Source organism: Solanum dulcamara, chromosome 7 (assembly GCF_947179165.1).
Source record: "Solanum dulcamara chromosome 7, daSolDulc1.2, whole genome shotgun sequence".
Lineage (NCBI taxonomy): Eukaryota > Viridiplantae > Streptophyta > Magnoliopsida > Solanales > Solanaceae > Solanum > Solanum dulcamara.
In genome coordinates, this window is record NC_077243.1 from 5,426,431 (window position 1) to 5,447,412 (window position 20,982).

The 20,982-nt window shown below is 36.3% G+C and overlaps 2 protein-coding genes and 1 pseudogene across 2 annotated transcripts; 2 read left to right on the top strand and 1 right to left on the bottom strand.

Moving 5' to 3' along the window:
• Window positions 1–1,538: 1,538 nt before the first annotated feature.
• LOC129895496 (putative UPF0481 protein At3g02645) lies at window positions 1,539–3,842 on the bottom strand. Its single transcript, XM_055971219.1, has 2 exons — window positions 3,552–3,842; window positions 1,539–3,330 (listed from the first exon to the last, which is right to left on the bottom strand). Exons 1-2 carry the CDS (start codon window positions 3,779–3,781, stop codon window positions 1,884–1,886), a joined length of 1,677 nt encoding a protein of 558 aa, XP_055827194.1. The 5' UTR covers window positions 3,782–3,842; the 3' UTR covers window positions 1,539–1,883.
• Window positions 3,843–9,883: 6,041 nt separating this feature from the next.
• Window positions 9,884–12,233, top strand: LOC129896019 (flotillin-like protein 3). Its single transcript, XM_055971837.1, has 3 exons — window positions 9,884–10,564; window positions 10,818–11,213; window positions 11,521–12,233. The coding sequence occupies exons 1-3, from the start codon at window positions 10,013–10,015 to the stop codon at window positions 12,019–12,021; spliced, it is 1,449 nt and encodes a 482-aa protein (XP_055827812.1). The 5' UTR covers window positions 9,884–10,012; the 3' UTR covers window positions 12,022–12,233.
• Window positions 12,234–15,724: 3,491 nt separating this feature from the next.
• Window positions 15,725–19,155, top strand: LOC129893933 (flotillin-like protein 3; annotated as a pseudogene).
• Window positions 19,156–20,982: the final 1,827 nt, after the last annotated feature.

A 20,982-nucleotide genomic window follows, 5' to 3' on the forward strand; every position in this document is an offset into this window, starting at 1 on the left:
TTCGTACTAATTTTACGATTTAACTAATGGAAGAGCATGATTCTCATTTAAAAGGTTCTTTTTTTATTGGAAATTGAAGACAGCACACTAGCTTTGACATGTCCATAGTTATCTGTTTCTGCCTGCTGTTTTTTATTCTTTTTTTTTCCTTCCTAAAATGGTTATTTTCGGAAAAGTATTAACTTGAGATATGTATAATTAGTATTAAGTTATGTGGTTGAGTTACCTGTGACTGAATGTTTTTGTCGAGCCTAACCCAACTTGATATAAGTTGATTAATTTAATATTATCTGCGCAAAAAGTAGACTAAAACTCTATGATTATGGATATCTTTAATCACTGTTTGTACTTCTGTTTGTGAGAATACAATCTGTTTGCTTTCAACTCATGTAATTAGAGTTCAACTAGTCTCCGAGGTCACAGAAAGGTCATCGTTGGGAAAGGACTCGTATTTCCATGACCTGGTAAAAAGGTCCGATACATTATATTTCATTAGGTTTTTACTTTATAACATCTGTTTATGGAGAACGATCTCGGATCAGAGACTGGTATCAGTCTAACGTCATTGGAGATATACTGCTCCATACGACCTTACTAGCTTGCTAATTTACTTTCTTTAACAAGCATATTTAACTGTTTATAACCGAACCTAACGAATTAAATAAAGAATGACTCCATACCACATCACCTAAAGAATACACTGTGATTCGCAGACACAGACAACCAAATTCATACAACATTGTAATCCTCTGGCTTTTTCAGGATCAAAAGCTAAATTCATTGTTTTCATAAAGTTAGGTTCATCGATTGTGTCTGGTAGTGGAATAAGCCTACATTTAGAAGTGGTGAGATTGCCCTCTTCCCATCAATCAAAATTAAAATCAAGACAAAATAGTCCATTACATGAATTCATATGACAAATTATTTTACCATCGCATATACTAGAGAATCTTTCGTTCATCATACTCATTGTGGAAAAATCTTCCTCGCTGAGAGAAAGATAACTGAAAGTGAGCTTCCAGCACAAGAAGATACCGATGGTGAAGGCAGAGGACGTAGCGTTCTTATGAGTGTGGAGACGACGAAACAGGGGACTACTAATAACTGAAAGACACTGTTTTAAAACTGTCTGGAAACGAAGTAGACATCTCGTAATATTTTAGTTAAGAGATCTTCATTGCTGGCCATGTGTTGGCAGATTTTGATGGAGGTGCTTCAATTTCAATCGAGATTTCACTAGACAATGACATGTATTATTTTGCATATCTTTCAAAACTCCGGCTGTGGATGAGGGTAACTTTGATGATCGACGTACGAGGAATCATTGGATGTAGAGTATTTTCCTTGTCGGAAACCATGGAGAATTCCTCTGCTGAACAAAAATGGCACGGCGTTGACTCCTATGGAACCTTTATTTTTAGGTAATAAAATGTGAAATATTAATATACCAAAGCAAATATTTACAACCTAAAGAGCCTCTGGTGTTCTCGGCCACCTTCTAGGAAGGGTACCTCGATTCACTAGATCTCAAGAAACCAACATCTAATTACATAATTTCAAAAGCATCACGTATTTCCTTCTGTATTTGTGTGATGACGAACTTTAGATGTACACTTGTTTGCTTGAAAATTTTGTTATGGGAACACTTTGAAAATGAATAAGAACAAAGTTACAAGCACAACCCGATATTACAAGATAATAAAATACTCAACATGCTCCCACAATTCAAAGTATAATCATCAATAGAAGAATCCTAAATCGTATAATACTAAACAACAAATCATCCTTCAATTCATCATTTCTTCAATCTTCATACATCAAAGTTCGAGGATCCGTACATTTTACCCTATTTGTGTATTACACTGGCTATGTTATTTTTGTTGTTACTGGCTAGAGCCTTGAATACGGAATACACGAGCACAACTATACACTGAACAAAATGCTTGCAAAGTCATCAACATCAACAGCATAATCGCCGCCAAGAATGTGAGAAACTGCCATGATTCAAACACATAGTTCTTCATGTGTTTCCCAATTTTCACCCTCCATCTTCCATTGTAAAATTTGTTAACATCCTCAATCACTTTATCCAACAACTGGACTTTTGTTAACTTCACCGATTTACTCATCGAATTCCACAATTTCGCAACTTCATCGTCGCTCTTCAAACGATTCAACACAATCCCTCTTTCTCTAAGCAATGCTACATCTTCTTTTGTGTCAATAATCCCATTCATTAATTCGGTGTAACGAGTAAAAACCAGTGGTCCTGACGCGTTACACGCTTCATATGCAACTAAATTTCTTAAAATTACCTCCGTGTTGACGTCTAGGTTGATAGTTGGTAAATAAAATGTCATGTTTTTACCGTCGTAACTTATGCTTGTGATTCCTCCATTTGTGGCTACAAAATTTACCCCTGCTTTAGAAAGTTCACTTACTGAAGGGATGGCTATTTCCTCCACTAAAGGTGGGCTATTTTTATTTTCATTTTCATTTTCAGGATTCTCTTTTGCTTTTTCTTGTGAGAAACATAGGTATTTCATGGGCAAAGTTAATAGTTTTAACCCTGGAATATTAGAGAGAAGTGTCCAAGGTAACTTGAACAAGACTTTCACAGGTTTCGAAAGTATTAATTGTTTAAGAAGACGTACCGGGCCTCTGTTTACTTTAACAAGTATGTTCCAAACTTCGTGCACAAATTGTTTAACATTACTTGATTTTCCAAAGGAATTCTTTTCACATTGATCCAGATCAATTTGGTCCTGATCGCGATCTTCTGTTATTTCGGAAGTTCCTAATTCCAATTTGGGCACGGTCATTTGGTACAAAAAGTCCAACAAATGAGCACATTCTGTGACTTGAATTTCTCTGATTTTTTCCTCCATTTTGAAAGGGGATAGTTCCTTACAAATTCCCACTAGCATAGACATTAGCATATTGTCTGCCAAATCTAAAGATGAGAACTGGAGTTCCAAAATTTTCCTCAAAACAAATAGTGGGATTTGATTTTCTAACATTGCCAGATCTCTAAGAATAGCATTATGTGCTGATTTTCTCCCAGAAACATCAACTAAATGTGACATAGTCAACGAAGAAATTGCTCCTGTTAGAACCGTACCTTCTTTAACGGCATAAATTTGAAAGAACTCAAGCAAAAAAGAGGCATCGACAGCCATCATCCAGGCTAAAGTTTCCCCATTGAAATTCAAGAACTTATGGTAACAGGAGCGAATTCTAGACTCCAATTTTATTAGATGCTCAACAAGGTGCTGGAATTTGATGTTTTGGTGTTGTTTCTGAGTTCTCTTTGCCGCGGCAAGTTTATACCTGTTAAACACATAATTAAGTTAATAAACACGTGCTCACTTAATAAGTGTCACACATTCAACATGATATCATAACTGACATAAGTTATCAATTCATGCCCCCCCCCCTTCCAACCCAAACCAAAACCCAATAATCAAAAAGGAAATTTCCTTTAAACAAAAATATGTTGTCTAACAATTTAAACTTTTAAATGAAACTGTCATAATACATTTCAACGTTACCTGTCCATTTCGTAGAGTTCTGGACGCCAATAATGGTAAGGCCCCAAAGCGACTTCTTGGGGCACGTAAGAATCAGGGTCTGTAATCATTAGGGACTTGGGGACGTTAAAAATGCACACTGGAACTTCACTGAATTCATCAAGTTCTTCATCAAGTGTTCGACGGATTTGAATAATCCATTGACTCTCATCGAAGTTTGGGGCCATACCGCGGGGTGGAAAAGAGGACATGGTTTAATTTCTCTATTTTCTGATCAAAGAAACAACAGTTTAATTTTGGTTTATTGAATGAAATGAATGGTGGAGTTAAGACAAAAGAAGCTTTAATTTATAGAAAGTGCAATTTCACCAAACTTCAAAAACGTGAGATGGAATGAGTTAAGCTCGTTTTCCCCATGTTTATAGTGTTAACTTGTTATAAAAATATATAGCACTTAGCAGCCTTGAGATAATAACAACAATGCAAAACCCAAAAGATAATATACAATAATAAATAAGTACTTCTTTTGTCTTAACCCAAAAGCCACGTAAGTTCTCTCTTGAGTATTGTAATGTAACTCGGTATTAGAAGGCTATATTTGAAATTAGTTTAGGTTCGTGTAAATTGACCCTAACACTTTAATTTATTTGCATTTAAAATATCAACTCATATTCAAATGAATCGACTAATTTCTCCAAAATTAAAAGAGAACTAGCTGAATCAACAACAACAAGACCACCACCATCACCAACAAATCCAGTGTAGTCCCCCCATGTGGGTCTGGGGAGGGTAGAGTGTACGCAGACCTAACCCCCACCTTAAAGGTAGGGCGACTGTTTCCGAAAGACCCTCGGCTTAAGAGAGAAGAACAAGGGAGGAGAAACAAGGAAAACAAGACATATGTCAGTAAAGCTAGACATATAGCAAACAATATAAAGATGTGAATAATGAGAGCGATAAAGCGATAGAGTTAGGGTAGGAAAGATCGGGGATAAAGGAGCATTAACTACTATAGATAAAATAGGATACCCAAAGTAAAACTGGGTCAACTAATATAAGCATTAATCCCATGCAAAATCATATGTTAAAACAAATGAGCGCGACTACGACTACTATGGAGAACAGATAGGCCACCTAGCCCACTATCTTAGTCTGAGTCCTCCATTAGGGGTGGGCATAAAATACCGAAAACCGAATTACCGAACCGAACCAGCTATTTCGGTATTTTGGTATTCGGTAATTCGGTATTTCGGTATTTCGGTTCGGTATTCGGTACCTAAATTGATATTTCGGTATTTTGGTTTCGGTAATCAGGATTTCGGTTTCGGGATTCGGGATTTCCCGAATACCGAACTTTTTTTTTTTTTTTTTTTACAAAAAAACTGGAAAAAAAATTACCAAAAAATAAGAGTATAGTAAGAGGAAACTATCTCATTTTTTCATTTTCCTTACCATTTTCATTTCAACTTTCCCACGTTTACCGTATATTATATCATTATATGCACACTTACACGTACATTATGGATAACTGCTAAAATTTAATTCATATACATGTAAAAATTATAAATTCTAATTTCAAATTTATGCAATTGATTAAGAATTCTAATTTCACTTTGCATGATTCCCACGTTAGTTATCTACATAAATTGTTTGGTAGTTACATTGAAAACGAAAGATTCCAACTCTTTCATATCTTTGCAGGAACTAATTAATAATTAGTGCAGTGATGTAGAGTTTTTGGATAATTCAAAGAAAAATATATGTATAAAAATTATGTATGATATATTAGAGATTTTTGTTTTCACTCTTTTTCATTATTTTTATTACATGGTAATATTTTTTTTATTCTGTATCGATTCATAAATTATTTTCTCTTTGTTTACGATGTATCATTTCTCCTCCGTAGAATGTGGCTTACGAGCAATTTCGATTTCGATATTCGGCAAGTTAAAATGCATATATTACTTAATTATGGTGTAGTAATAAAAATGTAAGTTAAGATATGTATTCTTTAGGTTAATGTAAATATTAAATGCGGATAAATTTTTATTGTATATTAACTATTAAAAAAATATGGTATTACCGAATACCGTAGCGAACTGAAGTTTTATTTACCGATTACCGAACCAAAGTTTGAAAGTTCGGTATTTGGTATATACTTTGAATTACCGATTACCGAATTACCGAACCCGAACTTTGAAAATACCGAACCGAATACCGAACGCCCACCCCTATCCTCCATAGCCTCCTATCTAAGGTCATGTCCTCGGTGAGCTGCAACTATGCCATATCATGTCTAATCACCTATTCCCAATATTTCTTCGGCCTCCCTTTGCCCCTCTTGAAATCGTCCATAGCCAACCTCTCGCACTGGAGCATCTGTGTCTCTCCTCTTCACATGTCCAAACCATCTAAGTCTCGCTTCCTGCATCTTGTCTTCCACCGATGCCACTCCCACCTTGTCTCGGATATCTTCATTCCTAATTTTATCTATCCGAGTGTGCCCACACATCCACCGCATCATTCGCATTTCCGCGACTCTCATCTTCTAAACATGAAGTTTCTTGATTGGCCAACACTCCACCCCGTACAATAGGGTCGGTCTAACCACCACTTTGTAGAACTTGCCTTTGAGTTTTGGTGCCACTTTCTTGTCACACAGCACTCCGGAGGTGAGCCTCCATTCCATCCACCCTGCACCGATGCGGTGTGAAACATCTTCATTGATATCCCTATCTTTCTGTATAATAGACCCAAGGTACTTGAAGCTTCTTCTCTTTAAAATGGCCTGGGTACCAAGCCTCACTTCTCCGTCAGCCTTACGCGGCAGGCCACTGAAACTACACTCCAAGTATTCCGTCTTGGTCCTACTCAATTTAAATCCTTTAAACTCCAACGTCTGTCTCCAGCCCTCCAGCTTGTAGTTAACTCCGTTGTGAGTCTCGTCAATCAGGACTATGTCATCCGCGAACAACATACACCAAGTCACCTCACCTTGTATTTTTCTTGTCAATTGATCCATTACCAGGGCGAATAGAAACAGGCTAAGAATCGATCCCTGGTGCAACCCCATCGTAACAGGAAAGTGCTCTGAGTCCCCCTCTGCTGTCCTTACCCTGGTCTTAGCTCCATCATACATGTCTTTAATCGCTCTAATGTATGACACAGGTAAACATTTCGCCTCCAAGCATCTCCATAGGACCTCCCTTGGAACTTTATCATAGGCCTTTTCTAGGTCAATGAATATCATGTGTAAGTCCCTTTTTCGCTCCTTATACTGCTCCACCAATCTCCTTAAGATATGAATGGCTTCTGTAGTCGAGCGCCCCGGCATGAATCCAAACTGGTTCTCTGAAATAGACACACTACTCCTCACCCTCATTTCTATCACCCTTTCCCACACTTTTATAGTGTGACTTAGTAGCTTGATACCTCTATAGTTGTTGCAGCTTTGAATGTCTCCCTTGTTCTTGTACACGGGAATGATTGTACTCCACCTCCATTCTTCCGGAATCTTCGATGTCCTGAAAATGACATTAAACAGCACAGTCAACCACTCCAATCCTACCCTACCTGCATTCTTCCAAAATTCCCCAGGGATCTCGTCAGGTCCGGTCGTTTTTCCCCTGCTTATCCTACGAGCAGCTCCCTTAAACTCCTCAACCTTTATTCTCCTATAATACCCAAAGTTGCGACGCCTATCCAAGTGCTCTAAGTCTCCCAACACAAAGTCTCTGTCTCCTCCTTCGTTCAAGAGTTCGTGAAAGTATGACTGCCATCTCTGTCTAATGCAGGATTCCTGTACCAGTACTTGACCATCCTCGTTCTTGATGTACTTCACTTGATTCAAGTCGCGTGCCTTCCTATCTCTCGCCTTGGCAAGCTTAAATAGCTTCTTATCCCCACCTTTTTCCTCTAATTCTGCATAAAGGCGTTCAAAGGCTGCCGTTTTAGCTGCCGAAACTGCCATCTTCGCCTCTTTATTCGCCAACTTATACTTTTTCCTGTACGTTCGCTTCTCTTCATTATCCTTGCTATCTACCAACTTTACATATGCCTGCTTCTTTGCTTCTACCTTTCTCTGGACTTCTCTATCCCACCACCAATCCCCTCGGTGCCCACCATGGCGGCCTCGTGAGACCCGCAGCACCTCTCTAGCTGTTTCCCTAATGCAGCTGGTCGTCCTATCCCACATACTGCTCGCCTCCCCCTACTATTCCACGCCCCCATAGCCATCAGCTTCTCCCCCATCTCTAGGGCACTAGACGGAGTCAAACGACCCCACCTAATCCTCGGTCGGTCATCCACGACCCTCTTCTTCTTCTTCCTTCTTATCTCCAAGTCTATGACCAATAGTTTATGTTGGGTCGTAAGATTCTCACTTGGTATGACCTTGCAGTCCTTACAGAGGCTTTTATCATCTTTTCTAAGGAGCCAGAAGTCTATTTGTGTCGCCGCCCTCGAGCTACGAAAGGTTACCAAGTGCTCCTCCTTCTTTGGGAAACTCAAGTTGGCCACCCTTAAACCAAAAGCTTTTGCGAAATCCAAGAGTGAGGCTCATTCACTATTCCTGTACCCGAAGCCAAATCCTCCATGCACCTCGTCATAGCCCGTCGAAACAGACCCAATGTGCCCATTGAAATCTCCTCCTATGAATAGCTTCTCAGTAGGCGGTATACTGACCACCACTTCGTCCAAGTCCTCCCAAAAGCATCTTTTTGTCTCCTCGTCCAACCCCACTTGCGGCGCATAGACACTAATAATGTTCAGGGTGAGCCCTCCAACGACTAACTTAATCGTCATCATCCTATCATTGGTCCTCCTAACCTCTACCACCTGATCTCTAAGCTCGCTATCTACTAAGATCCCTATTCCATTCTTAAACCTCGACTTGCCCGAAAACCAAAATTTGTACCCATCCACCTCCTTAGCTTTAGGTCTTACCCATTTAGTCTCTTGGACGCAAGCTATATTAATCTTCCTCTTCTTAAGAATCTTAACTAACTGTATGGACTTTCCCGATAAGGTCCCAATATTCCAAGACCCTACTCTCAATCTAGAAGCTCCCTCAGCCCCCTTAGCCCTCCCAACCCTGGCCCCTAGCTGAATCACTTATTTTAAATTTCTCTAATAATTTCCTGAGTGGTGTATACTGTATACTGCTTACTGGTAAGTGGTGGGTGATTTTTTGAAACTGAAAACTTAAGACATGACCATTTTTTAATTGAGAAATTAAAATCTCCCAAATGCCCTCTAAAAGCTCATCTTCTGAGTGTCAATTCTCAATAACCCATCTTGGTACTTTTATAATGAAAGGTCACACATTCTTTAAGCAGAAAATTATGTGCTTGTGACCAAAAATCCAAATATTTTGGGAATACAAAAACAGTTGATACAATATCCAAATAATTTTTATGACGCCGGAAGGTTCCTTAATGTAACTATACTGTAAATTTATAATCAAAGAATTTCTTCTCTCTTACAAAGGAAGGATCATTCATTGGACTGGATATAATTGCTTGATAGTCTGCTCCTAAAAATATGTTTTATCACTTAGCGCCTCTCCATTTTAATATTTCAAGTCAAATAGAAAAAATATATAGTTGGACTCTTTCTTTTGAATTAATATCACTCAACTATAAAATTTTATCGAAAAAAAGGTTACTGAATTTTATTTTGTATTAATAAATTCACTAACTTAAGCTAGTTTATTGTTGCACAGAAAATGACTATCAACTACTATACCTCTTCTTCCTCTTTTTAATTCAAAAAAATTGACTTATTTTTTTTATTTTTTAAAAAGTTAGTTGCGTTGTTGCACAAAATCTCCACCTTTTTTTTCTTCTCTTCAATGGATAGGTTTTTGTGGAACTGAATGAAATAAATATTAATTTTTTGAATGAAAACAAATACTCCTATTCAATAGGCATAAGCCAGAAATTACTTGTTACACATATCTTCTACCTCAACGGAAAGAAAGAGAAGAAGCGTAATGAGTTTTTTCTTTTAAATTTTATTTAGTTGTGTGATTTTGGAGGATAGACTTGCGTGATTTTATTAATATAAAAAAAAGTTCAATGACTTTGTCAAATAAATTTTCATAATTGAGTCCTTAGACCCTAGTCTATACGTTTTTTTATGACTTATATTTTATCCTCTCTTTTTTAATGATTGGCGCAGCTAACTACATATAATTGAAATTAAGTTGCACTATAGATGCAGGGGTCTAATTAAAGGGAACATGATGAAATTTCCAGTGAAGGACAATTCCTTGGCCTTGAAACTCTTTAACAGAAGTACTCTCATTTCCACTATTTTCGTACTCACATAACTGCCTCAGCCCTAATAATCACTACTAGCTAGCACCTTCCTACGGTATTTCCCCACTCTATATATATTATACCGTAACATTAATTGCATGATCATCATATCAATAGTCTTAATTTGTTGCTCTCTATAACGATCATCATCTATAGTTCGACATGGGGATTCCAAAGTATATAGTCGCTGGCCCATCGGAAATGCTCGCTATCACGGGAAAAGGCATACCTGAAATACTACTGAAGAAGAAGCATTTTTTATGGCCCCTCCAAAAATGCACTAGGCTCGACATATCCCCGGTGAACTACTCGTTCCAGGTACAAGCTATGAGCGCGGAAAAACTCCCTTTCTACCTCCCTGCGGTTTTCACAATTGGGCCAAAAGTGTTGGACGAGACCAATTACGAGAGCTTGATTAAGTATGCAAAACTTATGTCCAATAGTGAAAAGGAATCAACTCATATAAAAGATCTTGTGAAGGGGGTTATCGAAGGGGAAACTCGTGTACTTGCGGCTTGCATGACAATGGAGCAGATTTTCAAGGGAACAAAGGAATTCAAGCAACAAGTATTTGATAAAGTCCAACTTGAATTGAATCAATTTGGGCTTTATATTTATAATGCTAATGTTAAACAACTTGTAGATGTCCCTGGCCATGAGTATTTCTCTTATCTTGGCCAAAAGACTCAGATGGAGGCCGCTAATCAAGCCAAGGTTCGTAGCATTACTTACTAATTAATTAAATGGTCAAAATGTATTGAGTTAATAAATGAGTGAGTCAGTTAATTCATGAAAACATGACCCATCGAACTCTCCCAATGTTTCAGTGATTAATATTACCACCTTTAAATAAGTCATTCTTAGTTAAATAACAAGTGTGAGCAAAAACTATTGAGTTTGGCCGAATCTTCTATGTTGTTTCGGCTTTCCTTTTTTCAATTTTTTCTTTTGGTTTATGATGTGATAGATTGATGTAGCGGAGGCAAGGATGAAAGGAGAGATAGGTTCAAAGCTAAGAGATGGAGAAACAAAGCAAAATGCTGCTAAGATTGATGCCGAGACATTTATTATATCAACCATAAGGCAAGGAGAAGGCAAAAAAGAAGAAATTAGAGTAAAGACTGAAATCAAAATCTTTGAGAACCAAAGAGAAGCAGAGGTTGTACAGGCAACTGCTGAGCTGGCAAAGAAGAAAGCAGGGTGGTCACAGACTGCCAGGCTGGCGGAGGTGGAAGCCGAAAAGGCGGTGGCTATAAGAGAAGCAGAGCTGCAAATGGAAGTGGAGAAGAAGAAAGCTTTTGCTGAGACTGCTAAGCTCAAGGCTGAGCTTCTCAGCAAGGCTACTGTTGAATACGATGTTAAGGTAACTAGTACTTTTTTTTCTTCCAATTATTGTACACCGCATGCTTGTTACTCCCAAAATTCATTTCTTTACAACAAATTCCAATAATGGGGTAAAACTCTCTCTAATATCAAGTGATGTTACTTTCTCTGTTCTTTTGGTATATTACATTCCATTAGTATTTCAATAACCAATTAGCTTTTTCAATATCAAGATTATTAATCTAGTTCATATAGACAGGTATATAGAAATAAACATTAGTATTTCAGAACTACATTTCAACCTTTAGGTTCTAATTAAATATATATACATCTTAACTTTTGAACAGGTACAAGAGGCGAACTCGGAATTATACAAGAGACAGAAAGAAGCAGAAGCCGCACTATTCGAGAGCCAGAAGAAAGCAGAGGCACAAAAAGCAAGCGCAGATGCTGAACTCTATACTCGTCAGCAGGCTGCAAACAGTGAGCTTTATGCAAAGCAGAGGGAGGCGGAAGGAGTAGAAATGACTGGGAAAGCAGAAGCCACGTACTTAGGATCCATTCTTAAGGAATTGAATCACAATTACCCTGCCCTACGAGACTACTTGATGATCAACAACCGTATCTATCAGGAAATTGCAAGTACCAACGCTCAAGCAGTGAGCGGTATGCAGCCAAAGATTAGCATTTGGTCAGGCTCTAATAGCGGTGACAATGGCGAAGGTGGAAGTGGATTGAAGGATGTTGCAGGTTTGTACCGCATGCTGCCTCCTCTGCTTCAAACTGTGCACGAACAAACTGGGATGCAGCCTCCTGCTTGGCTTGGGACATTACCTGAATCTAAATGAACTCCACATTAGTTACTTATTTATGCTTTAATTTTCTGGTCTTGAACTATATATGAGTACTATTTTGCAATGTGCTACATTACTAGTGCTGCTTGGATTGAAGATGTTTTTCATGGATTTTGAAATAATGTATATGAAGACGTGCGAATAAATTTTTGGCATGTCCACACACTATTAGGTTACTTTTATTCAGTGAATAATTAGTTATAATATTTAACTGTGTCATGAATTAGCAAACGGCTATGGTAGAAAAGGGATTTCACCTAGGTGCATATTAGAGGAGGACATGAAAAAACCATATGATTCCCTTGAATGGATATTTGTGGAACAAATGATGAGAACTTTAAACTTTCCTGTGAATTTCTACCCTTAATCCCCTACTTCTAAATCATAGATTATAAGTTGTTTTCGATGCAGTAGTGGTTGTTTTTTTATCACTGCTTGGCTGTTAAATCGCAGCACTGTTTTGACATTGTACAGCTTTAGCTATTTGGTAATAAAAAGTTCCATTTAATCTGAAATATTAGATCAGTAAACACTCAAAAGACGTTTACTAGACTTATTAATCTTCATAAAAGAAACCAATTTTACTTTGTGGGTCTTTCAAAATCGTTTGAGGAAAAGCAAGAACTAGTGGTTTTCAGAAGTAAGCTAGAGATGAAACATACATTGGCAAATGTGAATGGCAAAATTTGGGCATTTATTGATGAAACACTGGAATGCTCTATAGAAAGAGATGAATAGCAGCTGCTAACTCTCAAACTTCAGAACCAAGGGTTGGGAACAGAAGTGGTGGTATCAATTGTATATGTTAAATGTACGCAAGGTGAAAGACAAAGGCTATGGAAATCCATGGAGGAGTTGGCAGATAGTATCAATGCCCCTTGGCTAATAGGGAGAGATTCCAATGTAATAAGCAATGAAGAAGAGAAGGTAGGGGGTCTACCAGTATTCGAAAGGAAAGTCAGGGACTTAAATCATTATATTAATGTGTGTAATCTGGAGTATAAAGGATTGAAATGAGGTAAATACACTTGGTGGAATGATAGAACAGATGTAGAGAGCATTTTTAAAAGGCTAGATAGGGTGATGGACAATGATAAATTACAAGATCTCTTCCCTGTACTGGAGGTGGAGCATTTAGTGAGCAGCAGATCTGATCATAAACCTCTTCTAATAATATTCAAAACCACTAAGGAGATAATTGTGAAACCGTTTAAATTTCTTAATTTTGGGTTAAGAGAAAGTTATTTTAAGGACGTGGCAAAGCAACACTGGAAAGCAGATTTTGAAGGGGATCCTTTTATCTTATTCCATCATAAGCTAAAAGGATTAAAGAAAGCTTTGGCCAAATAGAGTAAAGATACTTTTGGGAATATATTTCAGGAGATAACCACTTTGAAGGAATTCATTAAAGTTCAGAAAACTCAATTTGAGATAGATCCATCAGAAGCCAACAAGGAATAGCTTCATAAAACTGAAGCGGAGCTTAAAAACCAACTTTCTAGAGAGGAGGAATTCTGAAAATAGAAAGCAGGGATGGAATGGTTCAAGGATGGGGAGAGAAACACAAAGTTCTTCCATACAATAATCAAGGGGAGAAGGAACAGACTTAGAGTGAACAAAATCCAAAATGATGATGGGGAATGGTTAGAGGATCAAGAAGACATTGCAAAGGCAGCTGAAGAGTTGTACATAAAGCAGTTTACAAAACAAGTACATAGGAATGAATTTGAAATGTTAAATGAACTACCAGCCGTGATTAGTGAGGAATAAAAAGAGCAACTTCAGGGAATGTCTTCAGTAGATGAAGTCAAAGAAGTAGTCATGAGAAGAAATAAGGATAGTGCAGGAGGATCGGATGGAATGACAGAAGCTTTCTATCATCAAACATGGAACATCACTGGAGAGGACATTTACAGTATGATCAGGCCTTTATTTGGAGGGGCAGAGCTGTCGAGGTTTATAATCCATACGAATTTAGTGCTCATTCCTAAGAAAGTTAATGTAAATATTTTCTCCAATCTTAGATCTATCTCTTTAAGTAATTTCGTGAATAAAAAATCTTTTCAGAAATTATTCATTAACGACTTAAGGCAGTGTTACCTAAGATTATTTCTCTGGAACAAGCAGGATTTGTGCAAGGAAGGAGTATAGTAGATAATGTGCTATTAGTGCAAGAAATCATTATTGAAATTAGAAAGCGAGGAAAGCTACCAAATCTAGTTATAAAATTGGATATGATGAAAGCTTATATGACAGGGTAGAATGGATATTCATGACTAAGGTATTAAGAAGAATAGATTTTGGGGAAAAGGATTATTCATATGGTGTTCAGACTAATCAGTAACAACTGGTACTCGATTATACTAAATGGACAACCAAGGGGATTCTTTAAATCTTCTAGAGGACTTAAAACAGGGTGATCCTCTCTTACCTACCCCATTTATATTGGCAGCTGAAGTTATGTCTAGATCCCTAAACGCTCTTATGGAGAAGAAAGATTTTAAGAGGTTTGGAATGCCAAGAGGTAGTCTAAATGTTAATCATTTGGCATTTGCAGATGATATGATTATAATATGCAAGGCAGAAGTGAGAACAATGCATATGATTACAGATACTTTGAAGAGATATGAAGATGCTTCTGGATAGAAAATAAACAAGGAAAAGAGTATTATTTATATGCATCATTCTGTAGAAGGAAAAACAGTGATAGCTGAGGTAGGAACAGGAATCCTAAGAAAGAAATTTCATTTCATTTACTTGGGATGTCCTATATTCTATAAAAGAAATCAAAAAGCATATTATCAGCAGATTTTACAAAGGATTGATTCAAAAATTCAGGCATGGAAAGGAAATTGCTATCTTATGGAGGAAGAACTAGTCTAATAACACATGTGCTCCAAAACAGTCTAATTCATTGCCTATCATTCATGAATCCTCCCATGAATGTACTTAATCAAGCTCAAAAAATGATGCCACAATTTTTTTGGAGCAGTTATGTTGGAGGGAGAGTAAGACATTGGAGAAATTGGAACAATTTATGCTTGTCGGAGAAGGAGGGGGAACTAGGATTCGGACTAATAGAAGATGTATCAATGGCCCTATTTTACAAATTATGGTAAAATTTTCGAACAAAGCCATCACTATGGAGTGAGTATATGAGGAATAAGTACTGTCAAAAAGAGCATGCAAATGAAGTGGTGTGGAGAATAGGAAATGGAGGATCACAGGTGTGGAAGAAAATGTTACAGACAAGAGACCTTATTGAGCATCAAATCTTTTGGCTACTAAGAAAGGGATCAGCATCAGTGTGGCATGATAACTGGATGGGAATAGGAAACTTGTACACCATTACAGGAGAAGACTATCAATGGGAAGACAACTACAAAAGAGTTGATAAATTAGTAAAGAGAGGGAAATGGGTAGAAGTTTTGAATGATATACTGCCACAGGAGCTAGTAGAGCATATCAGTTATAATATTCAATCTCCCAGACAAATGATTGAGTTAGATAAGTCAGTATGGATGATGGACAATAAAAAAACCTTTTCTGTGAAATCAGCTTGGCAGTATATAAGGCATAAAAAAGGAGAACATAAAATTTACAAGTGGATCTGGACGAAAGGCATCCCTTTTAAAGTGGCATCTACAATGTGGAGATTATGAAAATTCAAATTACCTGTAGATGACAGATTGAGAAGATGGGGATTGGTAGGTCCATCTAGGTGTTGGTGTTGTGAAAGACCTACTCAGGAGACACGTGCGCATGTCTTCCTAGGATCTTTTTTAGCTAACAGAACTTGGTCTTATTTTTGTTCTTTTACAGGTTTTAACATTGAAGGACTGCACCTGAGGGAAGTGATAATGTTATGGTGGGAGAGAGATGTTAAAAAAGCAATGAGACCATACTATCGAGCGATTCATAGCTTTATAATATGGGAACATTGGAGAAGGAAGAATAGAATGAAGCATGAGGGAAAAAAGACATCAATTCAAAGAGTCATTCATAATATTACTAGGAACATTTTCATGATGCTACAAATGAGGAAGCCTAATAGGAAATGTCCTAGTAATTTGCCAGATATGATTAAAGAATTGGAAGGTTACAGTCCCAAGATGAAGGTAACAAGAGTATTGTGGGATTTCCCACCAGTAGATTGGCTAAAATACAATACAGATGGGGCTTCTAGGGGAAATCCAGGTATAAACTACTATGCCTTTTGTTTGAGGAATGAAATAGGGGATTTACTGTATGTAGAGGGAACTGTTATTGAAAACACCACTAACTCTGTAGCAGAGGCAAAAGCGATTCTAGAAGCATGTAAATGATAAACTAAAATGTCCATATTTGAGAGTAACTCCAGCAAAGGGATAGAGGGGACATGGAGGTTCAAAGTGTTAGGTGTTTGTTTTTGATTGTTTGTTTTCTTTCCTAGTCGATTGAGCCATGTAGGGAATGAGCTTTGTCCGAGGTGGTATAAGGTGGTGTTTTATACTCATTACTTCATCAATAAAATACCAAAATTTAATCGGAAAAAAAGAAGAAGATAATATAGAATCTCATGAAACCTACCTATACTACTTCAAAATTGAGTAGGACTAACAAAGTGGTTTTCATTTCGTCCGCCTTTTCCGTACATACGTAACGGCCTTCTGCCTCTGTAATCAGCGCACCACAAGGATTACTAGAACCATATTTCCCACTTCTTTCGTCATACTAATTATTATTATTCCACAAGGTTTAGGACTGGGAATCTCTTATATATATAATTCGATTTTGGTTAGGACTGCTCTACAAACTATCAAAAATCAATAATTTATCGATCGCTCTTATATATATAGTAGCTGGTCCATCGGAGATCCTTGCCATCACCGGAAGTGGCATAAAAGAAATTAGACTGAAGAAGAAGCACTTTTTATGGCCCCTTCAAAAATGCACCAGGCTAGACATATCCCCAGTAAACTATTCGTTCGAAGTCCAAGCTATGAGTGCCGAAAAACTCCCTTTTGTTCTCCCTGCAGTTTTCACAATTGGACGAAAACTATGAGAGCCTGATTAAGTATGCGCAGCATGTATCTAATCATGACAAGAATTCAAATCATGTTAAAGAACTGGTAAAGGGAATTATCGAGGGAGAAACTCGTGTTCTTGCTGCTTCAATAACTATGGAACAAATCTTCAAGGGAACCAAAGAGTTCAAGAAAGAAGTATTTGAGAAAGTGCAACTTGAATTGAATCAATTTGGGATTTATATCTATAATGCTAATGTTAAACAACTTGTAGATGTCCCTGGCCATGAGTACTTCTCTTACCTTGGCCAGAAGACTCAAATGGAAGCTGCCATCCAAGCCAAGGTATGTAAAACTGCTTTATATATTATCAGTAAATCTAATTTGGTAATTTAAAAATAAAATAAATTACCTGCTATAACAAGTTAATCTTATTAAAAAAAACTCTACATTGTCTTGTATATACTTTCATAATAAATATTGAATGGTGGAAAAATAATACATATATATATATATTACTCATACATGTACAATATAGTTACTATAGAGACAAGAAAAAAGTCTTTAAAGTAAGTAATTTCTACGTAACAATCAAGTTACTCGCAAGTTTCACGTCTAAAGTACTACCATGAACTTCCATGTAGACTCGTTTTATAAACTTTTCTCAGCTTCAACTTGTCTTTCATCAAGTTATCCCAACATTTTGTCTTAGTAGACCCAATAGTACTTTAGGTGTGAAACTCGCAAAATTGTGATAGTTTATGAGGGTTTTAACCTATTCACTCTTGTAAATTTATGCATAACTAGGTAGTACATTAACTCAACGACTCTTAATTGTTTCTGCTTTCTTTTCGTTATCTCGATGTGAGTATAGATAGATGTAGCGGAGGCGAGGATGAAAGGAGAGATAGGTTCAAAGCAAAGAGATGGAGAGACAAAGCAGAATGCTGCTCAGATTGATGCTGAGACAATGATCATATCGACCAGAAGGCAAGGAGAAGGCAAAAAAGAAGAAGTTAGAGTCAAGATTGAAGTTAAGAGTATTTGAAAACCAAAGAGAAGCAGAGGTTGTTGAGGCGAGTGCTGAGCTGGCAAGGAAGAAAGCAGGGTGGTCTCAGACTGCCAGGCTGGCGGAGGTGGAAGCCGAGAAGGCAGTGGCAATAAGAGAGGCAGAGCTGCAAATGGAAGTGGAGAAGAAGAAAGGTTCTTGCTCAGACTGCTAAGCTCAAGGCTGATCTTCTCAGCAAGTCTAATGTTGAATACGATATTAAGGTATTTCCTTACTATTTCCTCTATCTCAATTTATGTCTACTTGTTGTTTAGCTGCATTAAGGAAGAAAATACTATATAGGAGTATATTATTGTACCTTATTTATTTTGTAGTACATTATGTACATCTTTTTTTGCAGAGAATGCCTGCAATACTAATTATTGTACCTTATGTAGTATAGTACGTAACATTGTTTTGGTAGCTGAAAGATTTGAGATTGGGTGTTACGATAGTTCAGATGAGTAGTAGTATTCTAGTTCATATAGATATATAACCCCTTAAATCTCAATGATCTTTTAATATTTGTTGTAATTAAACTGCCTACTCTCTTAATTCAAACAGGTGCAAGAGGCAAACTCACAATTATACAAGCAACAGAAAGAAGCGGAAGCCACACTATTCGAGAGCCAGAAGAAAGCAGAGGCACAAAGAGCAATCGCAGATACTGAATTCTATGCTCGCCAGCAGGCTGCAAACAGTGAGCTGAACGCAAAGCAGAAGGAAGCGGAAGGAATAGCAGAGATTGGGAAAGCAGAAGCCATGTACTTAGGATCCATTCTCAAGGAATTGAATCACAATTACTCTGCCCTCCGAGACTACTTGATGATCAACAACGGTATCTATACGGAAATAGCCCAACTCAACGTTCAAGCAGTGAACTGTATGCAACCAAAGATTAGCATTTGGTCAGGCGCTAATGGAGGTGAAAGCAATGGCGGTGAAGGTGGGACTGGATTGAAGGATGTTGCGGGTTTGTACCAAATGCTGCCTCCTCTGCTTCAAACTGTGCACGACCAAACTGGGATGCAACCTACTGCTTGGCTTGCGACCTTACCTGATGAATCTACATGAAGTGCATATGAATTGCTTTATGCTTTAAGTTTCTAGTCTTTTGCAATGTGCTACATTACTATTGTTCTGCTTGGATTGAAGTTGTTTGAATGTTGGAATTAATGTCTTTTATTGAGGAATTGTTGTCTCAGTGCATCAAAATAATATTTGCCTTTTGAATTGCTTTAGCATTTAAAACTTGTATTCAAGAAAGAGAGAGCCAACAGTTCACTTCATTATAAGGATGGACTGTTCTGTGTTTACCAATACGCATTTTTGCGAATTTGCAACTCTACTTGCTACTCTCATTCCCCTCCATCTCACGTAATTGATTTTTATAAATATTAGTTTTCCCCAAATATTATCATTTTAAAAATTTAAAATAAAATTAATTATTTTTTTCTACTTTATACTTAGTATTTATTGTTCTTTTATGTTTCAAACTCTAAAAAATTACGATAAATAATTTATGAAAGTAGTAGTTATTTATGTTTAGTCAAAGATACAAGGAGTCCAAAATATATCTCTAAAGTTAATGCACTAGGAGACCCTCATGGAAAATTTAAACTTAAATCAAATCGAACAAAATAAGTTCAACGTTATGGTAGATTAAAGTGTAACCCTTTTATAATTAACTCTAAAAATTAGACGAATAAGCAAACACATATTAATTAAATAGTTATAATTTAGCTAATTTATAATTCGTCACTAATATTTAGTTTTAATGGGTTTATTTTTTACTATTTTTTATATTTTGATTCGAAAGTATGATATCAGCATTTGATTTAATTAAATTTGAATTTGTATCAAACTTTTAGAGATAGTGCCAAAAACACATGTAAATTAGCTCTTTTTTTAGTTTCATACCTAAATTATTGAAAACGTGAGTTTCATACCTAAACTATCACTTATAAATTTGAGAAACACACCCTACTGGTGTATATAATACACTCTCTCTATTTTTTGCAAAAACGTTGTCACATGGATAAAATATTTCACATTAACAAAAATTAAATAAACTATAAATATTAATTAAAAGTTAAAGACTAAAGTATATTTATCCCCCAAAAAAAAAATTTAAGAAAAATAAAATAAAATAAAATTTTAAAAAAAAATTCCAACCCCTCCCCCCCCCCCTCCACGCCCACACCTCAAACAATCCCCATACTTTTATTTTTAAAAAATTCTTATATAAAATATTTTTTAAAAAAATTCATACTTCACTCCCTCCACCTCTGCTTCCTAAAAAGATGTTATTATTTTTATTTATTTTAAAAAATATATAAAATTATACCTACCCATCTAATCCTTTTCTCTTGATTTTTTTTATATATTTTTCTCATTTTGTATTAGATATGTACATATATTTTTAAGAAAATATTTTTTCTACTTACGTACCAAATATAACAAAAATATTTTTAAAAAAAATTCATACTTTCCTCCTCCACCACTCCTTCCTAAAAAGTTCTTATTATTTTTATTTATTTTTAAAAATATATAAAATTATACTCACCCATCGAATTCTCTGCTCTTAATTATTTTTTATATATTTTTCTTGTTTTGTATTAGATATGTACATATATTTTTAAGAAAATATTTTTTTCTTCTTGCGTACCAAATATAATAAAAAATAAAAATTATATTGTAATAAAATTCTTGCGAGAAGTAAAAAATACTTTCCTAAAATCATATGTATATATCTAACATAAAATGAAGGAAAAAAAACTGGAAGCGGAGAATTAGGTGGGGCGGATGGAATTTTCTTTTTTTAAAAATTAAACTAATATCTAAATTATTATTTGAGGGGGGATTAAATAAGAATTCTTTTTAAAAACTTTTATAGAAAAA